At 34.4% G+C, this 20,359-nt stretch overlaps 2 protein-coding genes and 2 long non-coding RNA genes across 7 annotated transcripts in view; 1 reads left to right on the plus strand and 3 right to left on the minus strand.

The window, feature by feature from the left end:
• LOC110997566 (tetratricopeptide repeat protein 39A) overlaps window positions 1-7,693 on the minus strand; it is a 60,322-nt gene extending 52,629 nt beyond the window's left edge. For 3 of the 4 annotated variants that reach the window (XM_022265795.2, XM_045634095.1, XM_045634092.1), the window contains exon 1: window positions 7,430-7,693. The gene's annotated coding sequence lies outside the window, so the exon portion shown is untranslated. The remainder of the gene's footprint in view (window positions 1-7,429) is intronic. The other variant, XM_045634094.1, reaches the window with a different exon arrangement.
• A 1,331-nt stretch (window positions 7,694-9,024) lies between these two features.
• LOC123690602 lies at window positions 9,025-11,208 on the minus strand. The gene is made up of 3 exons (XR_006751212.1): window positions 11,083-11,208; window positions 10,732-10,990; window positions 9,025-9,050 (listed from the first exon to the last, which is right to left on the minus strand). It is a non-coding gene; the product is annotated as an uncharacterized LOC123690602 (long non-coding RNA).
• Window positions 11,209-11,220: 12 nt separating this feature from the next.
• LOC111001512 (zinc finger protein 239) lies at window positions 11,221-20,240 on the plus strand. The gene is made up of 15 exons (XM_022271438.2): window positions 11,221-11,488; window positions 11,954-12,100; window positions 12,216-12,315; window positions 12,492-12,560; window positions 12,739-12,878; window positions 13,068-13,203; window positions 13,569-13,672; window positions 14,634-14,714; window positions 15,289-15,482; window positions 16,036-16,197; window positions 16,581-16,682; window positions 17,299-17,459; window positions 17,941-18,024; window positions 18,659-18,837; window positions 19,486-20,240. The coding sequence occupies exons 1-15, from the start codon at window positions 11,354-11,356 to the stop codon at window positions 19,600-19,602; spliced, it is 1,911 nt and encodes a 636-aa protein (XP_022127130.2). The 5' UTR covers window positions 11,221-11,353; the 3' UTR covers window positions 19,603-20,240.
• On the minus strand, window positions 17,252-19,575 carry LOC123690603. Its single transcript, XR_006751213.1, has 2 exons — window positions 19,470-19,575; window positions 17,252-17,448 (listed from the first exon to the last, which is right to left on the minus strand). It is a non-coding gene; the product is annotated as an uncharacterized LOC123690603 (long non-coding RNA).
• Window positions 20,241-20,359: the final 119 nt, after the last annotated feature.

Here is a 20,359-nt window from a genome sequence, read left to right on the forward strand (position 1 = left end):
GTGTGGCTTTTTACATAATAGTAGCTCTTAATACCAAATGTGTAACATATAATCCGATATTTAATAGTATTCAATTCGCAATATTTAAATTATCTGGAAAATGAATTTGCGTTTTGGTTGAACTTTATAAAATCTTACGATTTCAACATGTCTGTAGGCGACAGGTTCTAATTACTGTGTTCGCTTAGAACGTTTTAGATCTAGAAAACTGTTACAATTTTCAGAGCTCGGCCGCTTTATAAAGTTGACGTTTGCATTCCAATCATCTATCGGTTTACAGAAGATTAAAAACAGCGGATATTATCAATTAAAATTTCTACTTTTTCAGATATCAAATAAATCAGATTTATCCCGTTATTTTAGTCGAGACGGCCTAAGTATGACTCCTATATATTTATGATATACATACATGAATTCTAAGCTTTTTAAGTTTGACTGAGTATTTAATTCGTGTATCTGTGTATAAAATTGCAGACGAGTCCGACGAATCTGACGAGTTCGACTAACACCCACGCGCTTGGGCCGCCGATACCAGCGCTGTGACCATAATTTATTTATTTCATTTTGTAATAAGACCCCTGAAGAACCGCTATACTGGTACAAATGACCCACTAGTTTGTGTCACTATCTCTCGGCTTAATAGAAATATGGAGGGGCTATTGAATGTTGGTTGAAAATGTTTGACTGTTGCAAATGAAATTAACACACCAGAGTAGTGTTCTGAACAGGATGCGGTAACCAGAATGTCATTACGTGGGAACAAAACGCCGTCAAGGGAGAATTTCTGTCGCTCAGTGAGATCTAATTGAGTAGCAATCATGGAGGGGGGATCGCATATGTAAAGTTGTTTAATAGAAACGTGACGCCGCCCCCTATTCACCCAACCCTCAGATCACCCACTGCACTTGCAAACGGTAAACTTCCCTTTGTTAGATTTAGGGTCCTATGATATTTCAAACATTCCATATTTAGTATGTCTTGCAAAAACAAAAGCACATAATCGCATAGATTACGAGCTCTTGCATGGCCTTTTGAAGTATGTAGTCTAAAATTGGTATTTAATTATTACATATGGCTATAGGAATAATTTAGTTATAAAAGTAAACATATTGTTCGTGCTATCGGACATTAGGTAATATAATAGAAGAAAGTATCCACCTAGCTATAAAATATTAAGCGATATCGATTTTGGTACGATGCAATATATCAACATTTCCTTTAACTGCACATTAAACGTTGACCTCATTTCCTATCGATGGAGTGGCCAATTAGACAGTCAACATCTGTTTATTGACACATTCATAAAGTGATTTTCAGAAACAATTATTTATTCATTTTAGCCGTTTTACATTGAAAAGAAATGCAAAAATTATGAAACCTCATAAAGTATGACACATGAGCTGGGACGTCACGTCTTTCTTTGGATTGCTGATTGCAAGACTCGAATCCAACTAGTTCTAACAGGAAATTTATAAGGCACATGATAAATGCACATGGTAGCAAATATAGAAAAGCTTTAAGGCGCTGGAATCTCACTACTTTCATAGGCTCAAAAGGCTAGAAGTAAAATAAGAAATTGCTCACCACGTCGTCTTCACTAACTTCGTCCTCAGAGCAATCATACGCTCCGGCTTCAATTAGAACCCCGTCTATGACAGCGATTGACTGAGATTATATAGAGTCACCAGACACATAGGCTTGTCGAATTATTGAACGATGATAACTGGGAAGCCCAATCCAGATCGAAGAACTGCCGCTAAGGCCGCGATAATGAAACCGGTGTGTCCACTAACCCCTAGCCGAGTTAATCGATGTCGCAATCGACCGACCGTTTCGAGCAACTCGTGAATTGCAAAACGAGATTCATGGAAATAATAAATGTTTACATAAATATTTTCCCATTGCATCAATGCATATCGAAATGGTATATATATTATGTTTATACATATGAAAAGGCCACATCCTCTAAAAGAAATAAGAACGCAAACGAAATGGATATTTGTTATATCTTTTTTGGAAACTCTTCTGATCACTTAATCAAATGACTTTACCTCGCTGATATCCAGGGTGTGCGGTGCGCTGAGCCGCAATATAGGAAGCTTATAGTTTCGTGCCATATACACGATCAAATAGGAAAACAAATCAAATTCCCGACGTAGAATAGGATTTCGCGATGGCAATTACATTTATGTAAACATGCGTTCAAATACGTTCTAAGTTGGAAGCTCTCACCGGATTCCTTATGTTAAGGGCAAAGGTACGCAGGGCTTCACACAGCCCGCGAGTTGGAGCTTTAGAACAATATTAAAATTGTAATTGCAATACATGTGAAAAGTTAAAATTTTCCGTCAAACGCTTTGTGCTCTCTGTAATTTCATTATGTTACGATGCTAGTTGTAGGCTAAAGGCAATATAACTAACAAAAAAAAAACATATTTGCAAAGTATAGAAAATGTAATAAGTCTGAAATTTTAGAAAGCGAATGGCTGAAAATAACATGTCCCACGTCCATTCTGTCGATTCATTACAGATTCAGATTAAATACCATTCCAAAACTCAAGCCTAGATCAAATCGGTTGTTCTGTAATTAACACCAATTCGATCCTCTTACCGTTGGGAGAGGCCGCTGGTTGTGTGGCAAGTTTCAGATTGCATATTTTTACTATATTCCCGACTTCATGTTTCAATTTTTATAGTCAAATTTTGTAATTTGAATAAAAGAATTCAAAAATAGAAGGGCATACTGCTTTCTCTCATCGCCCCAAGTAGCTGAGTATAAGCCCCGACCCCTCTCTATCTGCCACCACTTCGGCAGTCTGTCAACTCTTTCGTGGAGAAAGAGTAGAAGACGGAGACCGGTACATCTGCCGATATGCTGTCTGAAGGAATTGAAGACGACTTGAAAATGGGTCCACTAACAGCGATTTTAGCCATGTACGGCGGCCATTATGATGGCGACGTCCAACTTCCACCATATAAAATTTCCACCAGTTATTAACTAAATGCCGCAAATTCGATCCCGCTTGGTGTCACCATTTAGGCAGGCCATTGAAATTATTTTTGAACCTTCTGTTCGATTGTCTCTCTCTGTCGATCTTGTGACTTGTTCGATTTTTCAGAATTTCTATACAAAACCCTTAACAGTAACACCCTCCAAATCAATGAATATAATAAATTTATATATTTATTATAGGAAACGGTTTAAAGGTTATATAAAAACGTTGTGATATAAAAACATTATTTGCATTCTTGTCTTAACATTGTCGTCTGTTTTTTCTAAACCAATGTTAAGGAATAATTAAGATATGGATCGTCTTTTAAATGGGTAGCATTTTGCTTACATAAATTTAAAGATTTTGTAATATTGTATGTAATTTAATATATATATATTAAGCGGACCTTGTAATACATAACTGTTAGAGAAAGGGAAAGGTTGAAAGGGTTCTGTTTTTATTTCAGACTACATTCACTGCAATATATTACTTTAGTGACAGCAAAATTAAAGTAATAGCCGCATTCATATAAAAATAAATATATACCGAAAATTCTGGTTATAGTGTGATGGTCCCACAGATAAGCAGATATTCATATCATTTGATCTAAGGAAAAATCAACATTCTTATTTTGCTAATATTCGCTAAAATTTACTACACATCTTTAGAACATGAACCATTAAGTGTAAAAAAGATGACACATGCTATACCTAAGTTTATGGCTATAGAAAGAGTTGAGAGAAAGAGTCGTAACTATAGAAAGGTGTGCGTCGACCATACATGGGTCTTACGCCCAAACCCAATAATTTCGATCGTTCTCCTATCTAATATATATAACCCATCGATTGATTATTGGCAAACTTTTATCTATATTTGGTTTAAGATCTATCTCAGATGGTCAAAAATGGATTGAGATAGGTTATTGGGTTTGGCCGTTAGTCGCACCTTTCCCGTACATCACTACCCAAACAGTCGAGATGAGAAGAGATTTGTCTACGCGTTAGTAATCTTATTGGAACAAGTAAACGCAAAGATTTGAATATATCTTTCGCCACGTACAAGATTGTAAGTTACATAACATAAGACAATCTAGACACCTATTTTTGACAGATGGAAATAAACAATATTTTGCCTGAAAAATGAATGATTTACTATTCATTTGGATAATAAATGTTGTTGCCGACACAAAACAGCCTGATCAAAACCCATTAGTCGCGGGCGTACGCTTAAACTTAGCTAAATGGCACGTTAACACATAAAATTGAATTGAATAAATAAAAATTAACTTCGATCTAAAAACAATACTAAAACTTCCAATAATTACAGTTTACTATCTAAAACTTAATTATGAACTATAATAAGGCGATTATTTTTGTGTATTTGAAATTTGTATAAAAATGATGAATAATCTTACATAAAAAGTCTTACATATAAATTAAGAGTTTACATATTTAGTTTTAAATTATGTTTTTAAAATATATGTTTACTGTGTATTTCCTATATCAGCCCAATACCCAAACGCACAATTATAATAATTATTTTCCTCTTTTATGACTAAGGTGTGTATTGAAATTACGTAATTTTTCGTTCTTTTGAATTTTTTTATATTTGCGACGCTGTCTCATTTACCTCGCTTGCATTCCGCTGTAGCTATTCAAAGATTGGCAACCTCGACTACTCCACATAGGATTTTAGAGGAAAAATTTGAAAGCGCCATCTCGCGGCGGCGTTTTTAACATTTCGAATTATTACGTAATCTTTGACTCAGTTTGTGACATCTAACGTCAATATTTGGGATTACTACGAGAGTTACAGTTTTCTCATGGCTATGGTTTATATTTAATTGTTTTTGGACAGAGTACGATAGGGTCATAGAAATACCTAGTCACTTGCTCCTGCCCACAGACCCGGTACATTTACATACTTGAATTTTTTATTGTATTCATAATTATTTATGATTACATCTGAGCAAATTACAACAATCAAGATAGCTTCTTTTTGTTGAGTCTCGTTCGGTTATAATCCCTTAAATAAATAATAGTTACGTTTCCCCGAAATAATATTAATTCTATCACAAAATCGACAAGTTTCCATGTAATTTTATTAAAAAAAATAATTAGAATGAGCGATATTATATGTAGCATTAATCATGAACAACAATAAGCTAAGATAATAATGTCAAAGATCAGATACACATGGAAAATAATATTTATGAATGTTTATAATAAATATGAATATGCAACACGATTACATTACATTCACACATCTATAAATATTCTAGAAAATATATGGATGAATAATGAATGTTTTAAAAAGCTGGTGCTGGTGTTGCTGCTATAAATGAAACGAAACACGCGGAGAGTGATATCGTATTCATACTGAATCCTCATCATATTTTAATCTGGGATCACAGTGGAGGGAAGACGAGTTAACCGCAAGCCAATAACTATTTTAATTAAAGACCTTCGTTTTTTTCTTTAACTAGAACTTGGCTTTGGATTAAACCAGATAAATTTCTCAGGATATGTAATCAACAGATTTTTTTTATTGTATATTATTATATGTATTCTCTTAGTAACATCGGAATTATACTTCTGATGTGTAGCTCTTTAATTTTATTCAAAACTAAAAACCACATTTTCAGTTAATTGCGCATTGGGTGAAAAAGTAGTTTTATACTACTGAATAGTTATTGAACTAACGAAACGGCGGAACTGCGAAGTTAGGACTTATTGATCTAGGGCATAAACATCTAAAAGTTGGATATACATGACATCTGCACCCGTACACTGTAACTTTCAATAGGGAGCGCACCGATCCCAACCTTTGTGTTTGCAATTTTGTTGTAGTTCTCACAACATTCGTAGCGCGCTGATGTCGCAATCTTGGAATTGCGCCGAAATTGAGCTCATCATTGGGATAAAGATCTCTGTGGGTATTTGAAGTTATAGAGTAGGGGCCCTGGTAAATTTTGGACAGAAAGGGTTGACGATTGCCTCGTACAGTTAACATTTTAATATTAGTCCAAAAATTGCTTTTTTGTTACGAGGCGTAACCAAAGTAATAATTGGCATAAAATTTATAGTAGTTATAAACCTTGTATACCTAATCGTAAGTGTATAGTTTTGCAACATGTTGCTAACTGTACCCTAAGGTTTATCTGGCGTTAATTTGACATCCAAACTCGTGGAACTTTATTTTTATACTTATTACTTTATATTAATATAATGTTATATAAATTGAAATTCACGGGCGTCATGCACATCCACAGTGGACCTTAGCAATGTGTGCTATAGGTGCGGACAAGCGGGACACAAATCTATCAGATGTGACGAAGCACCACATTGTGTTATTTGTGCAAGCGAGAACGTGGCGGCGAATCACGTGTTGGGTGCAAGAAATTGCAATTGATGTCAATGTAATGGAAGATGGTTGCTGCAGCAGCCAGTCACGGGGTGTCTTGGTAGAAAGCTTACGCGACCCTAAGTTACCCCAACAGTGACGTGATTGGGGGGGGGTTTAGTGGGTAGAGCTTTTAGAGCGAGTCCCACACTCTGTGCGGAAATGCATTCCTCTCAATAAAAACAAAAAAATTATATGAAATGAAATGCGATAAATTATGAGTAATTAAAAAGAATAATTTCTGTGTTTATAAAACACCTTCGCAAATAATGAATTACTTTACAACAATATAATCTTAAAATAGTCAATTTTAATGTATAGATGCAATAATTATGATGAAGCCGATGAAGCAGACTTTTTTTAAAGGTTTTGGTTGTCTTCCTCAATTTCATTTTAATAAATAAATAATAATTATATGTTCCATTTTGAGTAATTTTTCGTATTTAAAAAAATGACATGTATTTATTGATATTTTAATGTTAAAATTATTGCAAACGCCAAGGGTTTTTTATATCATACCATTTTTGTTTTAGATAAAAGAGTGATTAACTTAGCTTAAGAATATACTTAACAAAAACTCTACAGACAAAATCCATAAAAATGTATATGATGTGTACAAACTACTTTTCGATATCATATATAGATAAAATTATATGTTACCAATAGAGTTGTATTGAACGTAAAAGATTATTCTTCTACTTTATGCACAAAAAAATCACTAACACAGAGAATTAAAGCTTTTCTGTAAAATGAAAAAACAGCTTCCCTGATGGAATTGTACTTGAATACAAATTAATTTATAACAACTACAAGTTTTGTTCAATATATAAGGATTTTTAAATTAGAAAAAGGACGTTCGTTTGTTTTGATAATTTATCACCCTTAATAATTATTCGTTAAATATTAAAGATCTTAATAAGATAAAATAAACTAAGTTGCCCTTATTCATAAAGGTAATTTATTTTAATAACTAAGATTGTAACTATAGAAAATTAAAAATGGAGACTAAATAAACTAATATTTAAAGTACTTACCACTGAAAAGCAGCTGCGAAGTAAAAACAATTCCAAATAATTTAAATTAAAATAAAGTCTGATGTTTCTAAAATACTGTATTACTGCATATTATGTAAGTCCATTCAGTAGTACAATTAAATGGCACATTTACTCACAATATATTTTTAACTCACATTAATCACTAACTAAATGCGCCAGCTCAGCAAGAGAACTAAATAAAACCAAACTTTTGAAACTTATCAAAACAAAACTTTCTCGCGAAGGTGCTGAAGTAATAAGGACCTTAACATCAATATGACAATTCAACTAACTTGAGAACTGACATTTGTTTACCTAGGTACAGATTACAAATGACGAGAAGAGGAAGTTTCCCATTAGAATCTGATAAAATGTTAATATAATTTTATTAATAAATTGTTTAAAATCAGGCAAATAGTTTAATTAATTATAGAGTAACGGGAACTATTTATGCATACAAATATGTTCGTAATGCTTTTAAATTATACAATACATTTTGACTTCGTAAATGAGAGGTTGCAATGTTAATTATTATTATAACGCGCTTCCTAGTTCTTACATAAGAGCCACTTAAAGTCTGGACGAAAAAAAGGGTTTGAAACGAAAAAAACACTTTGCGATCGGTGTGACCCACTATCGTCAAACTAATTTATATTCAAAAGTAAACTATACAGTAGTTATAATAAAAAGGCAATTTAGCACTTATAAAACCTCAAATACCACGACAGTTTTCTTACCGAGTCTATGGTAAACGGGCCATACTTACGGTGATCTCATTGCACACTCGACTCGTTCTTGAAATCGTGTCTGGAGGTATCAAGTGGCTCGCGGTCAAGCCACGCCAGGTGAAACTCCACGAAGGCCCAGCGGTCGAAACTTCGATTTCTGCCCTGGTCTCGAGTCCGATGTTGTTAGCCTCCAGTACCCGCAGAGAATAACTCACGCGAGTATTTTAGGCTATCTGGAGGTCATCTTGAGCCTGGAATGCCACGGCGTGATATTCTGGAGTTGGGGATGCTGAAAGTCGCCCACTCGATCAAACATCCCCTACCCAACGGGAGCACGGAAGGAACTCGTTGATCCGCTGATTGAAGATCTTTTGGTCTCTCTCCACTTGTAGGAGAATGGACCAAACACAATCGTGATTTGTCTTTTATATTCTATATTTTAGCTGAAGGTGTTGTTTCTGTGGTCCTCTAATGAATTTAAAAAAACCGTTTAAAAAGAACACTTGCATTACTGTCATCTGTCACTTTGACGATGAATATTATAGCTAAAAGCGATTGTGGGAAAAGCGCGGGAAGTGTAAAATAGGCGGGCGTCTTTTTTTTGGCTTAACTTTTGAAAATTAAATTAATATAATAAGTTGTAAGGTGTATATAGTAGTAGTTATTGTTGATTATTTATATTTTTAGTTTGTCTTATAAGCCTGGTAAGTTATTTTATTTTATTATATGTAGATAAGAATTTTTCTCTTGTCGTCCATGATGGAGCCCGAAGACCCTGGAGGGACATCCCTCCAGGTGTCTCATGTAGTCACAATCGATGCGTCGGGAATGGAAACGGAAGGTTCCATTACAGATACATACGTTCCATACAGACTGTTCGGATAGCACGAAGTCTGTTAAAAGAAAAAGAGTATCTGTTAGAAATGAAAAAAAGAGAAAAAGTTCCCAAAATTTCCCTAATGATTTAAAAGACAATATAACTCCTAAAGTCATCGAGTCTGATATTAAAACAACAGAAATACCCCCAAATGAGGCTGCTCACTCTAACAATATTTCAATTAATCCTCGCGTCGCTAGGTCGCTTTACCAGGCGTCAGACCCTGCGCCTTATGTTGTCCAAGTCAAAAAAATCATGGAAACAAATCAAACCGGATCTGTTTACCCCATACAATTTGGATTTTTCCAAAAAAAATATTTTGTTAAAAGCATTGTAGAGGGAAGTATAAACAAAATAGGGAGGAATATGTTGTCATTGCAATTTGAGACATTTCAAGATGCTAACTTATTTTTAAATCATAAATCTCTCAACACAAATAAATACAAAGCCTTTATTCCGGCTTTCACAATCACCCGCATGGGAATTGTGAGAGGTGTTCCGTGTGACTGGGATGAAAAAGAAATTTTAGAAAACATTGAGCTTCCGCAGAATTGTGGAAGTCTTTTGAAAGTTCGGAGGTTAAACAGGAAGATCTTTGAAGGAGAGAATTCCAAGTTCATTCCAACTGAGACTGTAGTCTTAACCTTTGATGGGAAGATCTTACCTCCCAAGGTCTTTATATGTTACAACTCCCTACCTGTAGACCTTTATATTTACCCCACACTGCAATGTTTCAATTGCTGCCGTTTTGGTCACACCAAAATGCAATGCAGAGGCACTCCAAGGTGTTACAAATGTGGTGACAATCATTCAAGTATTAGTTGCAAGACTGAAAGGGATGATGCTGTGTGTATCTTATGCTCTGGTTCTCATTTTGCAACGGATAAAAAGTGCCCAGAGTATGCTAGGCAAAAAGCTATTAAAGAAACAATGGCTAAAAAGTCAATATCATATTCAGAAGCCAGTAAAGTCCATCCACCAATTTCTAAATCTTATGCAGATGTTGTTGCTTCTGCGTCATCGGCCCATTCTGGTCCGAATATTTCTTATTCCAGTCCCTATAATTTAACAAGCCCTACTAAGTCTTCCACACAGTCATTTAGAAAAACAGTATTCATGAAACCCAAAGCTCGTCCTAAAAATGTAAGTAAGGGATATGATCAAAAAACGCATGCAGAGCTTATCCAAGATTACAGCAACATTCCTTCCTTTTCTACAGGTTGTCTCAACAACTATAATGATTTGTCAGAAATAATAACAAAGGATCTCATCATTTCTATAATACAGTACCTTTCACAATCTGACATAATTAAAATACCGTCCAACGATGCCCCTTCTACAAAAAGTTTTTTTAACTAATGGACAGTCAAGACCATCCACAAAACCAGTCTCTGGTGATTCAATGGAATTGCCGGAGCATTAATAGTAAAAAAAGTGACCTAATTTTTTTATGAAATAATCACAAACCATTTGCCGTCTCTCTTCAAGAGACTGAAGATGGCTTCGTCCCGGTTTCAATTTTAGAATTCAAGGACATATCTGTCTTAGAGAAGACAGAACAGATGGGTATGGTGGAGTTGCACTAATTCTTAGAGGAGGTGTGCCCTTTGTTCACATACCCATCCCTAATCACAGTGATAAATTTTCTATTATTGCTGCTAGTGTAAATAATATTTTTATTGTAAATATATATATACCTCACCCTTCCACTTCTACTTTGACGCTTGGTAAAGATATTACTTCGACCCTTATACGTATGAGGCTGGGCCATGCATGCATACCCTTGCATTTGGCAAGGCTTAAACCTTTTGCCTGACGACACATTTGAGTGTGGCAATGACGTTGGGGGTTTTAATCATATATTTTTTGCCTGTAATAGACATGACCGTTCCGCTTTTATTTCCTCGCTTTTATCCATAAATATTCCTTTTCCTACTTCTATTTCTGTCCTTTTATCTAATATAAATATTGATGTATATAACATTTTAGCCAGTTTCATTTTTCATAACAATATAAAATTATAACCTATGTTTTATGTATATACGTACTTATAATAAAATTTATCTGATCCTTTTCCAAATTCCGTACTAATTTCCTATCCAATAAACCTAATAATGCACTTCCTAACTTTTGTACATGGCTGACGCACAAACCGTGCAGGCCAAGAAAGGGAAAAAAAAAAAAAAAAAAAAAAGCGATTGTGTTAGCATTTTTAAACAATGTTTAATATTGATCTCGGAAAGTGTTTCTAGATAATTATTAATGTAGCTTAAATGTAATAAGGGTTATTTTTTTTTATTATCGACTAGAGACGTAAAGATGGTTTCAACACAGGTTAAAGTCGAGGAGTTATGCCGAACATGCCTTACAAAGGAAATAGATTTGATTTCTGTGTACGAAGAGTATTCAAATTCCACTTTGGAAAACATTATATCCGCATTAACTGGGATAAAGGTAGTTAAAAGTTATTTAGAACTATAATTTCAGGTTGTTGTCAAGCATTGCGAATACTTTGTGGCGACGCCTTTATGCGAAATATACACTCTTAATTCCTGCTGCTGCTGCTGCTGTTGCATATAATTAGAGTCTAAACTATAATGACTGATTAACAAATATTTATCGCTTGCGACTCCCATTCCTGATTTTGTAGGCTCGAACTGGCTGTGCACCAATAAACTGTTTGGTATATGTGTACATTTCACACAATAGCTTGTATAGTGAAGGAAAACATTGTAAGGAAACTAGCATACTTTAGATGCTGATGAGAAATGAATGCTTTGTGTACAGTTTATTATTCCAAATAGCAAATACTAATAATTGCAATATTATAAAGGTTCCACAATTACCTTAAGGTTATTTTTCTTTACATATAATATTGATATATTCATAATTGTTAAAATGACAATGTCTCTGATCTAGATAGAAACGGGTGATGGCTTTCCAACAAGCGTATGTTATGTGTGCAAAGAAAAAGCTACAAATGCATATGATTTCAAACTACAATCTATACAAGCTGACACCAAACTTCGTAAAATTTACAAGAAAACAAAACATGAAGAAAAAGTGGTAAGGATTACACTCATCATTTGCAACACTGTACTAGATCAATGTTAATTGTGCATTGCTGGGTAAGTACAAAAGTCTGTTATTTTCTTTTTATGTATAGTTGTCTCATTTTCAGAGTGACAATAAGTTTGTAAAAATGGAACATGAACCTGATGACGACTTAATGGACCCAACAGATTTTGAAGTGGAGTTTTCAAATGACTTTGAATCTTTTGGTATGTAATCTTGAATATCTTTTTTTGTTATAAATGTGTTGTTTTTCTCCTAATCCCTAGATTAAATAGGTAAAGTTTTTTATTATGTTATAAAATACATTCTGTAAATACAGCTTTTAAATTTTGTTAACTATTGTCAAATGTTTATAAGAAGTGAATACAATTTTTCATTTCAGACATCATTAAAACAGAGACAGAGAAAAATATCAATGACATCAAAAAAGCAGATAAAATTCTAACTTCAGGTAAATTCACTTTATACATACTTAGCATTTAATATATATAAAATAATATTTAGAACTCTTGGAATAAATAGCAGTTACAGTTTGATATGAAATATGTCTAAAGAGCACTTGCGTATAAAATTATTTAAAATGTGGATTTGTTATTCTTATTATATAAAACAAGTATATCTATTGACAGATAAAGATGGTGGTACCTATTGTCCTCTTTGCGCCACAAGCTTTCTAAACTCAGATGGTTTGACTAGTCACATGTGGGAGCATCATGCTGACATTATGGGTCCTAAAAAAAGGGGCCGCCCCAAAAGGCTTGGCACAACGGTATGTTTTATTTGTTTCCTTTTCAACAAACAAAATTTTTTTTCTCAACTGTTTACAATAACCTAAGGTTGCCCGAGAGTGAATGCGTGACTATATACTATGCGCATGCGTAGTCCCATTTCCAACGCAAAAGGGAGAGAGAGGAAAACTCTTTTTTTAACGTGATTGATTTTTGATGTATATTTTCAGGCGATTCTAAATAAACTCTCCGAAAATGGTGTACATGTTAAGTGGGTGACAGACATGAAGTTCAGCTGCACCTTTTGTTCGCAGCAGCTAAGGTCGAAGGACGATTTAGACTCGCATGTGAAATCTGATCACGCAGGTAAATATTCAAGGGAGTGATTTGGCTTTATAAAGGCATCCAAAATATATTATCGGCTAAAGCCGCTCGCGCGGCCTGTAATAATAGTTGCCACAAACAGATTAGGGTAAAAATCGGCCTTCACCGGGGAAGGCAAGGACTGCGTACTTCCGAAAACCGCCCACTTAGGCCGAGCTACGACCAAGATTCCTTACAAAAAAAAAACATCTTCCAGCATTTGTTGGACAAATTTTGTGATCTGATTTTGCTCACACATACTTAAAGTATACCAAATATAGTAATAACATCGTAAAAAAAAAGCTTGCTCCTATCGTAGAAAATTTATTACAGTGGCAATTTTGATTAAAATGATTGTTTTATTTTAGATACAAAATTATTGAATTGCTTATCATGCAAGAAGATGTTTTTGAAAATGGAAGATTTTGAAAAACATAAATGCGTCCAAGACAAGAAAGTTGATAAGCCAGAGGTGAGATTTCTTTTATTTACAACAAAAAGTATTCACACATATGAACAAACATTGTGTAACATATGAAATCTATCAAATGCAAAGAAGCTTACGAATTTAATTTAAGTACCTACTGAGTCAAATATATATATGTATCCCAATCGGTTTCAGAGTCAGTCAAAATCTGTTACAACGACATCGAAGGACTAATCATATTTGATCGTAAAAACCGATAGTCGTAACAGCCGATGGCGTTGTTATTAAGTACCTAATACAATAGATTTCAGCCGGCACCTGTATGTTCTAAACGATGTCGTCGTAAATGGTTCAGTACATTTTGCTCACTCAGGCTTTCATAGGTTTATAAGCGTTGCGAATATCTAAATCGTCGGAGAATCATCATAGCCAGACGTAGGTTCTCTCTTCAACAGTTACATTGCAGTCATTCGTTTCATAGCAATTAACATTTCATTATTTCGCTTATGTTAGCGAAATATTAAAAAAAAAAATCAATCAGTGGCACTACAACCTCAACCAAAAGAACACTAAAATCCTCTATGATTTAAATGGATTAGTGTCTTAATTAATATTGAAATTAAAATGATTATATATAATTTAAAATTTTTGTAAATAACAAACGTTTTATGCTTGGTTATATAAATATAAATAGTAACGATTTCTCTCAATTGTTCAGATTTTGTATAGCATGAAAAACCTACATTATCGGCACCGCTGGTACTATCCATTAAATCTATTTTAAATCATAGTGAAATTATCTAATAATACGTAAAGAATATAGAACATAATTTACTAATAAACAATAATTATATCACCGATATGCAAAGCTAATTACCGTCACCGCCGACCAACAGCGCGATATAAGTTTTCACATTAGCCAACTGATTTTTTTGTACAATCTAGCGAGATATAGTACGATTTAAATACATGCAATTGTATCATAATATAGTGGTGGGTGTTTTAGGAACAACCCGCCGATGGTACGAGCAAAGATATATGTGGAGAGGGGACATTACAAGAAATAATTGATAAAGTTCCTGATACGGTAAGTTTTTAGTATTGTTATATATATTAGGCTGCTAAATTATTCGTCCCAAAAACGTATATATTTTTTTTATTAATTTTCAATAAATAAAATATTGAGAATATTTTTAAAATATTTTTTTCACTATAACAATATACTTAATTTGTTTGTACGGTATTCTTATGGTGAGATTGAGATTATTGTAAGACTGTCGACACAACAATTTAAGTTACTCTTAAAGCCAGCAAACAATAATGTATCATTGTAAATACATAGTAAATCGGATATTTTTATTGGAATTTGGATATCAGCATCAATTTATGCATCATCAAAAAATGCATTTTTATTTGTAACACAGCTTATGGCCAGACAAGAATATAACAAGAGACAAACGGCCGTAATACCGCCGTCCATGGACACTCACATAGCCAGATCTCAGAAGAAATATTAAGAATTGGTGAGCTCTTTTTTTTAAGGACCAAAAGTCAGGTTCAGATGTACTTCAGTCGGCAGTTGATTCCTTAAGTGGCTGCTAGAACTGCCTCAACTACGTACCCACTAATTAACAATCTTAATAATCTTTAAAACCACGCAGGAATGTGTCTCAGATATAATTATATGCGAATATTGCGGGTGCATCTGCGCCGGTCGCGAGGCGATTGCAAGACACAGGGACGATGATCACCCGGAGATGTCCCCGCGATGCTCGCTTTGCTGCAAAACGTTCGCCTCAGTGGCGGCTGCGGCGCGTCACAGAACACGTTGTACGCATCGGGAACGGTCGTTACGGTGAATAAATTATTTTTTAACATTTATATTGGAAACTAAAGTCCTTATATATTTTTAAATTCCTACTTTGTGGACTTCCTCCATCCTCCAACCTAAAGGGACGATTATCGAAGAGTCTAACCACTGACAGGCCTGAAGGCCTTAATATAAATTATGCGTCACGTTGTTTGTCCGCTATGGACTCCTAAAATACTTAATCGATTTCAATAAAAAATTTATTTCCCTGTGCAGTTTGATCTAACATAAAAGATAGGATAGCTTACGTATATACACAATTCAATGTACGTGTGATATTCACTGAACTCCTCTTAACGGCTGGACCGCTTTGAATGTATTTTTGTATGCGTTTGCGTGGAGCCCAAAAACGAATCAGCTCAGCAGATGGCGCTGCAGTCGGCACTTTTATACTTTGCTTAAGATCCTAATCGCCTAATGTTGTCTCCTTTTGTTTAGGGTACACCCATTCAATTATTATTATATTCATGTGTCCAATTGAAATTATTTTCTCTTCATAACGTTACCTTCTTGAATGAAATGGTCCGGTTTTGTATAGGTGTGAACTGTGCGCGGCACGATTCGCCCATGCCGCAACGCTTAACAAACACATTTTGCGTTCGCATCGCGGTCAGCCCGTGCGCGTTCGACCGCCGCTCCCGCCGCCTAATGACCGCGATCCAGCCTTTCGATGCGATATATGTTCAACTAAATTCTGCAGGTTAGTTCTTACATATATGTATATAAAATAAAATAAATTAAAATACGTTTATTTTGGAACATAGGATCATCAAGGTATCACTTATTCCACGTCATTAAATTTGTACCTGTAGGCATCCCTACTCATCGGCAAAGACAGAGGGTGTAGGCCGAGAGAAAAAGCCGGCGTAAAAAACTCTCGGTACTCTTTTAAAAAAGTAAATCATCAAACAACACTTATTTTAAAACAAATATAACAAATCAAATCCTTCTATCAACTAGATAATCGCTTTATAGTAAGCCTTTTTACACAGCTTTACTTTAAATTTATTTGTTATTTTATTTTTAGTGTAGCAGGTCAATGTACGTAGTACACTTTAAAAAGAAAAACATTTTGAATTTCAGGAAGGATCTTCTCGCAAGACACGCGAAAGTTCACAAGCCGAGCGACAAAGTGTTTGAATGCAACACGTGCAATAAGAAGTTTCACAGGAAATGCAGTCTCAGGTGAATATTTAATTTTGCACCTTTATTATATGTATGCCTATACAAGAAATATGTTTAATAATAGTGAAAATGGCCGATTCGCAATGAAATATGTGCTGCCATGGACACTCAATGCCAGAGGGCTCGCGAGTGAGAGGTGAGGGCGCTGGCACGCCCTTTTTTGAAGAAGGTCGAAATAGGTTCTTCCCTGCTGAAATGTTGATTGTTAGGTGATATAGAAAAACCATGCAGCAACTATAGATTTTACACAATCCTTTAACAAACATTGATATACAGTCAAACGTCCACCGTTCCACAACTGCGCGTTTTTCTAGGCAGTTTTTGCCGCGCACCACCACTTTGTGGAACCAGCTGCCGACTGAAGTATTTCCGAACCAATTCTACTTAGGGTCCTTCAAGAAAAGAGCGTACCAATTCTTAAAAGGTCGGCAACGCACTCGCGAGCCCTCTGGCATTGAGAGTGTCCATGGGCGGCGGTATCACTTAACATCAGGTGAGCCTCCTGCCCGTTTGCCCCGTTCTATAAAAAACAGTGTAACGTTAAAGTTGATTTATTTTACAAAAAATAAAACATTTTAGTTGTTTATTTATACTCATAAAAGTGTATTAATTTCAGAACACACATGCGTGTACATGAATCCGGTGGGACCGGTGCGACTACCAGCTCCTGTCTTTGCCTGTACTGCGGCCGTGGCTTCTCCAATTCCTCGAACCTCATCGTTCACATGCGCAGACATACAGGCGAAAAACCGTATAAATGTGATTTCTGTGGAAAAGGTAATTTCAGATTTAAAATTGAAATTATTATGTTCCGACGTTGATAGTAGACAAATTTTAATTGCATTAAACATATGAATATAAACAATTATTTCACTTGAATACAAAAACAATCATGAAAATCGGTCCAGCCGTTGGGAAGTTTTATAAACCACATGTATATATATATATATATATATATATATATATATATATATAACTTGGTCTATTGCGGAATACACTGGGAACATGTTAGTGTAATAAAAAGTGTCAGCAAAGCTGTTTCAGTCCAGCAAAGACAATCACTGCTTGTGATAAATAGAGTATCTATTGTTTAATATATTTAGTATATAATACTATGTAAATAGGAATTCAAAATCTTTTTGTCCTTTACATTTGAATAGATGAGAAAATAAAAATAAATAAAAATACAATGAGAAAATATATATTTCATAAAATCGAACTCAATGCCCCGAGGTTATATTTATGTATTTAATTTCAGGTTTTCCGCGTTCGTCCGACCTACAGTGCCATAGGCGATCGCATACGGGAGAAAAACCTTGTGTATGTGGCGTTTGTGGGAAAGGTGATTCAACTTTTCAACTACACACACAATGCAAACAAATGCTTTAAAAAATATTTTTAAAGCATTTGTTTATTATTATAACACAACAAAATAAAATATTCACGTAAAATGGTCCTTTATAGTTAGAAATATCTGTTGCAAGAAATTCTGATTAGTTTTATTTTCTTCTTATACAAAAATCAATTTATTATTTAATCGAGAGTATTTTTGCGAGTTAAGCCTATTGCCAGACCAGAATAGGGTTTAAAAAATACCTTCTTTTGATCGAGCCCTTTTTTGGGTTTTAGGACCAAAAATGTTTTACGTCGTGATTGAAAGACAGAGAAAGGGAGATCGAGAAAACTTTAGATGGAATGGATGCACATTCTGGTGCAGTAAACGCAGATTTTCTTATTTATATTATCATTAGCACATATACAGTGTATACAATGTATGGAGTGATCATATACTGGTACATAATCTCATCTATTGGGGCTTTTACCTTAGTAATAATTATTTACTAAGAAGTTTGACTTCTGACATGTATACGTATACTTTATACGCACGCACTTTCTTTAATAGACAAAGATAATAGATAGGTTGTAAACTTAACCTTTGAACAACTTTGTATTAACTGAAATATTTATTTATATAGGCTTCAGCCGTAGCAACAAGCTCTCTCGACATATGCGCGTTCATACAGGCGTTAAGCCATACAAATGCGTTTATTGTGAAAAGGCGTTTTCTCAAAGCAACGATCTCAATCTACATGTCCGACGACACACCGGCGACAAACCCTACGTTTGTGAACTGTGCGGCGAGCGGTTCATACAGGTATGTTGTGGTCAGCGATTAATAGATATTTATCATGACCATGCAGATTATCTTATCACTTGTATAATAGCAGATAATTTAAATTATTTTATGATAAAACTCTGATTGAAAGTTCCGATAATTAATAAGTGTTGTTACTGAAAATTCTGCAACAAAAAAAGGGACAAATTTGACCCATTTCAGGGCAATATAAAATAAAATGCTACCATTTTTATGTATTACCTACAATAAAGTAAATCTAAATATCTCGGACAAAAAGATGTAATCTCTGACATGTCAAAAATTTATAGCTGTCAGAATTATTCGGTATAAAAAATCAACTCCTCTGAAAATGAACTCCTCTGATGTTAATTGATACCGCCGCCCATGGACACTCAATGCCAAAGTGCTCTCGAGTGCGTAACCGGCCTATTCACAATTTACGCTTTTACCCCGATGTTTTTTTATGCAATCTCTGTCTATAAATGAAACACGATTTCCGCATGCTGTTGATTACATTGAATTTTATACTTCCTTTCTTATAATGTATTTTAAACCTAAATTAGTTGGTTTACAAATAAATAACGATAAATTATTTCATAAATACACCACTTTCACCATAAAATTATAGACAAGATCTAACCGGGACTTACGATATATTATTTTTAGGGGACAGCTCTGCATAACCACCGTAGAGCCCACGGACACTATAGTGAAACAGTCCCACCGCCAGCTCCGCCCCCATACTCTGTCTTGCCGATTCTCCATACATCATCAACACTGTGAAGAAAGGCCAGTAAAACGACATAATCAGTATTATGTGTTAAAATATTAAACTTTACGTAATAAGTTTAAAAATAATTCTAAGAACAATAACATAAATGTAATTATTATATTTATTACTATACATTTAGAAGGTCATAAAAAAGGCACGTTTGCTTTCAGTATCTAACATTACAACAATCATTTCCTATAGGCCGCTGAAGTATTTTTGCTTATAATCGTTATATCGCCACTATATAGACGTCAGAGCCTCGACAGTAGCAGTACTGCAATTTGAAGTATATAAATAGAAGTTAATATATATGTTTTTTTCTTACAATAAAGTTCACAAAAAAGCCTGCGACTTTACATGAATGAATGAATCTAGCCTAAACAATAATTATGGCTAATACCTAATATTGATTTTCTACAATACTAATAAATAGCTTAAACTAAGGTAATGTTCATAAACAGTTATATTCACTACGCTAGGTTTATTAATTCAAAAGGTTTGGATTGCCTCAGCATTCACATGGTTTAGTAGTCCTAAACCCTACCAAAGGCCGATAATAAATTTGTTTGATGATTTTTAGTTTTAACCTCATCATTGCTAGTGTGCTGGACTTTTCAACTTTTTCTATTCTTCTCGTGTATTCGAAGCTGGTTTTGTAGCATTTGATATTCAAACATTATTTTATTTCTAGGATTTTGTTAAGTTTTCCAGCTCTTTAAACTTTTTCAAATATAAAAAAATTGTTTCTTTAATATCTTCTTTTTTTTT

This window comes from Pieris rapae, chromosome Z, assembly GCF_905147795.1.
Source record: "Pieris rapae chromosome Z, ilPieRapa1.1, whole genome shotgun sequence".
NCBI lineage: Eukaryota > Metazoa > Arthropoda > Insecta > Lepidoptera > Pieridae > Pieris > Pieris rapae.

What these genes read in the sequence shown, in the direction of transcription:
- LOC111001512 (XM_022271438.2), top strand. Translation starts at nt 11,354, where the DNA reads ATGGTTTCAACACAGGTTAAAGTCGAGGAGTTATGCCGAACATGCCTT. An exon ending in AAATGACTTTGAATCTTTTG is followed by an intron (nt 12,316 to 12,491) that starts GTATGTAATCTT and finishes TTTTCATTTCAG; the next exon opens with ACATCATTAAAACAGAGACA. An exon ending in TGTGAAATCTGATCACGCAG is followed by an intron (nt 13,204 to 13,568) that starts GTAAATATTCAA and finishes GTTTTATTTTAG; the next exon opens with ATACAAAATTATTGAATTGC.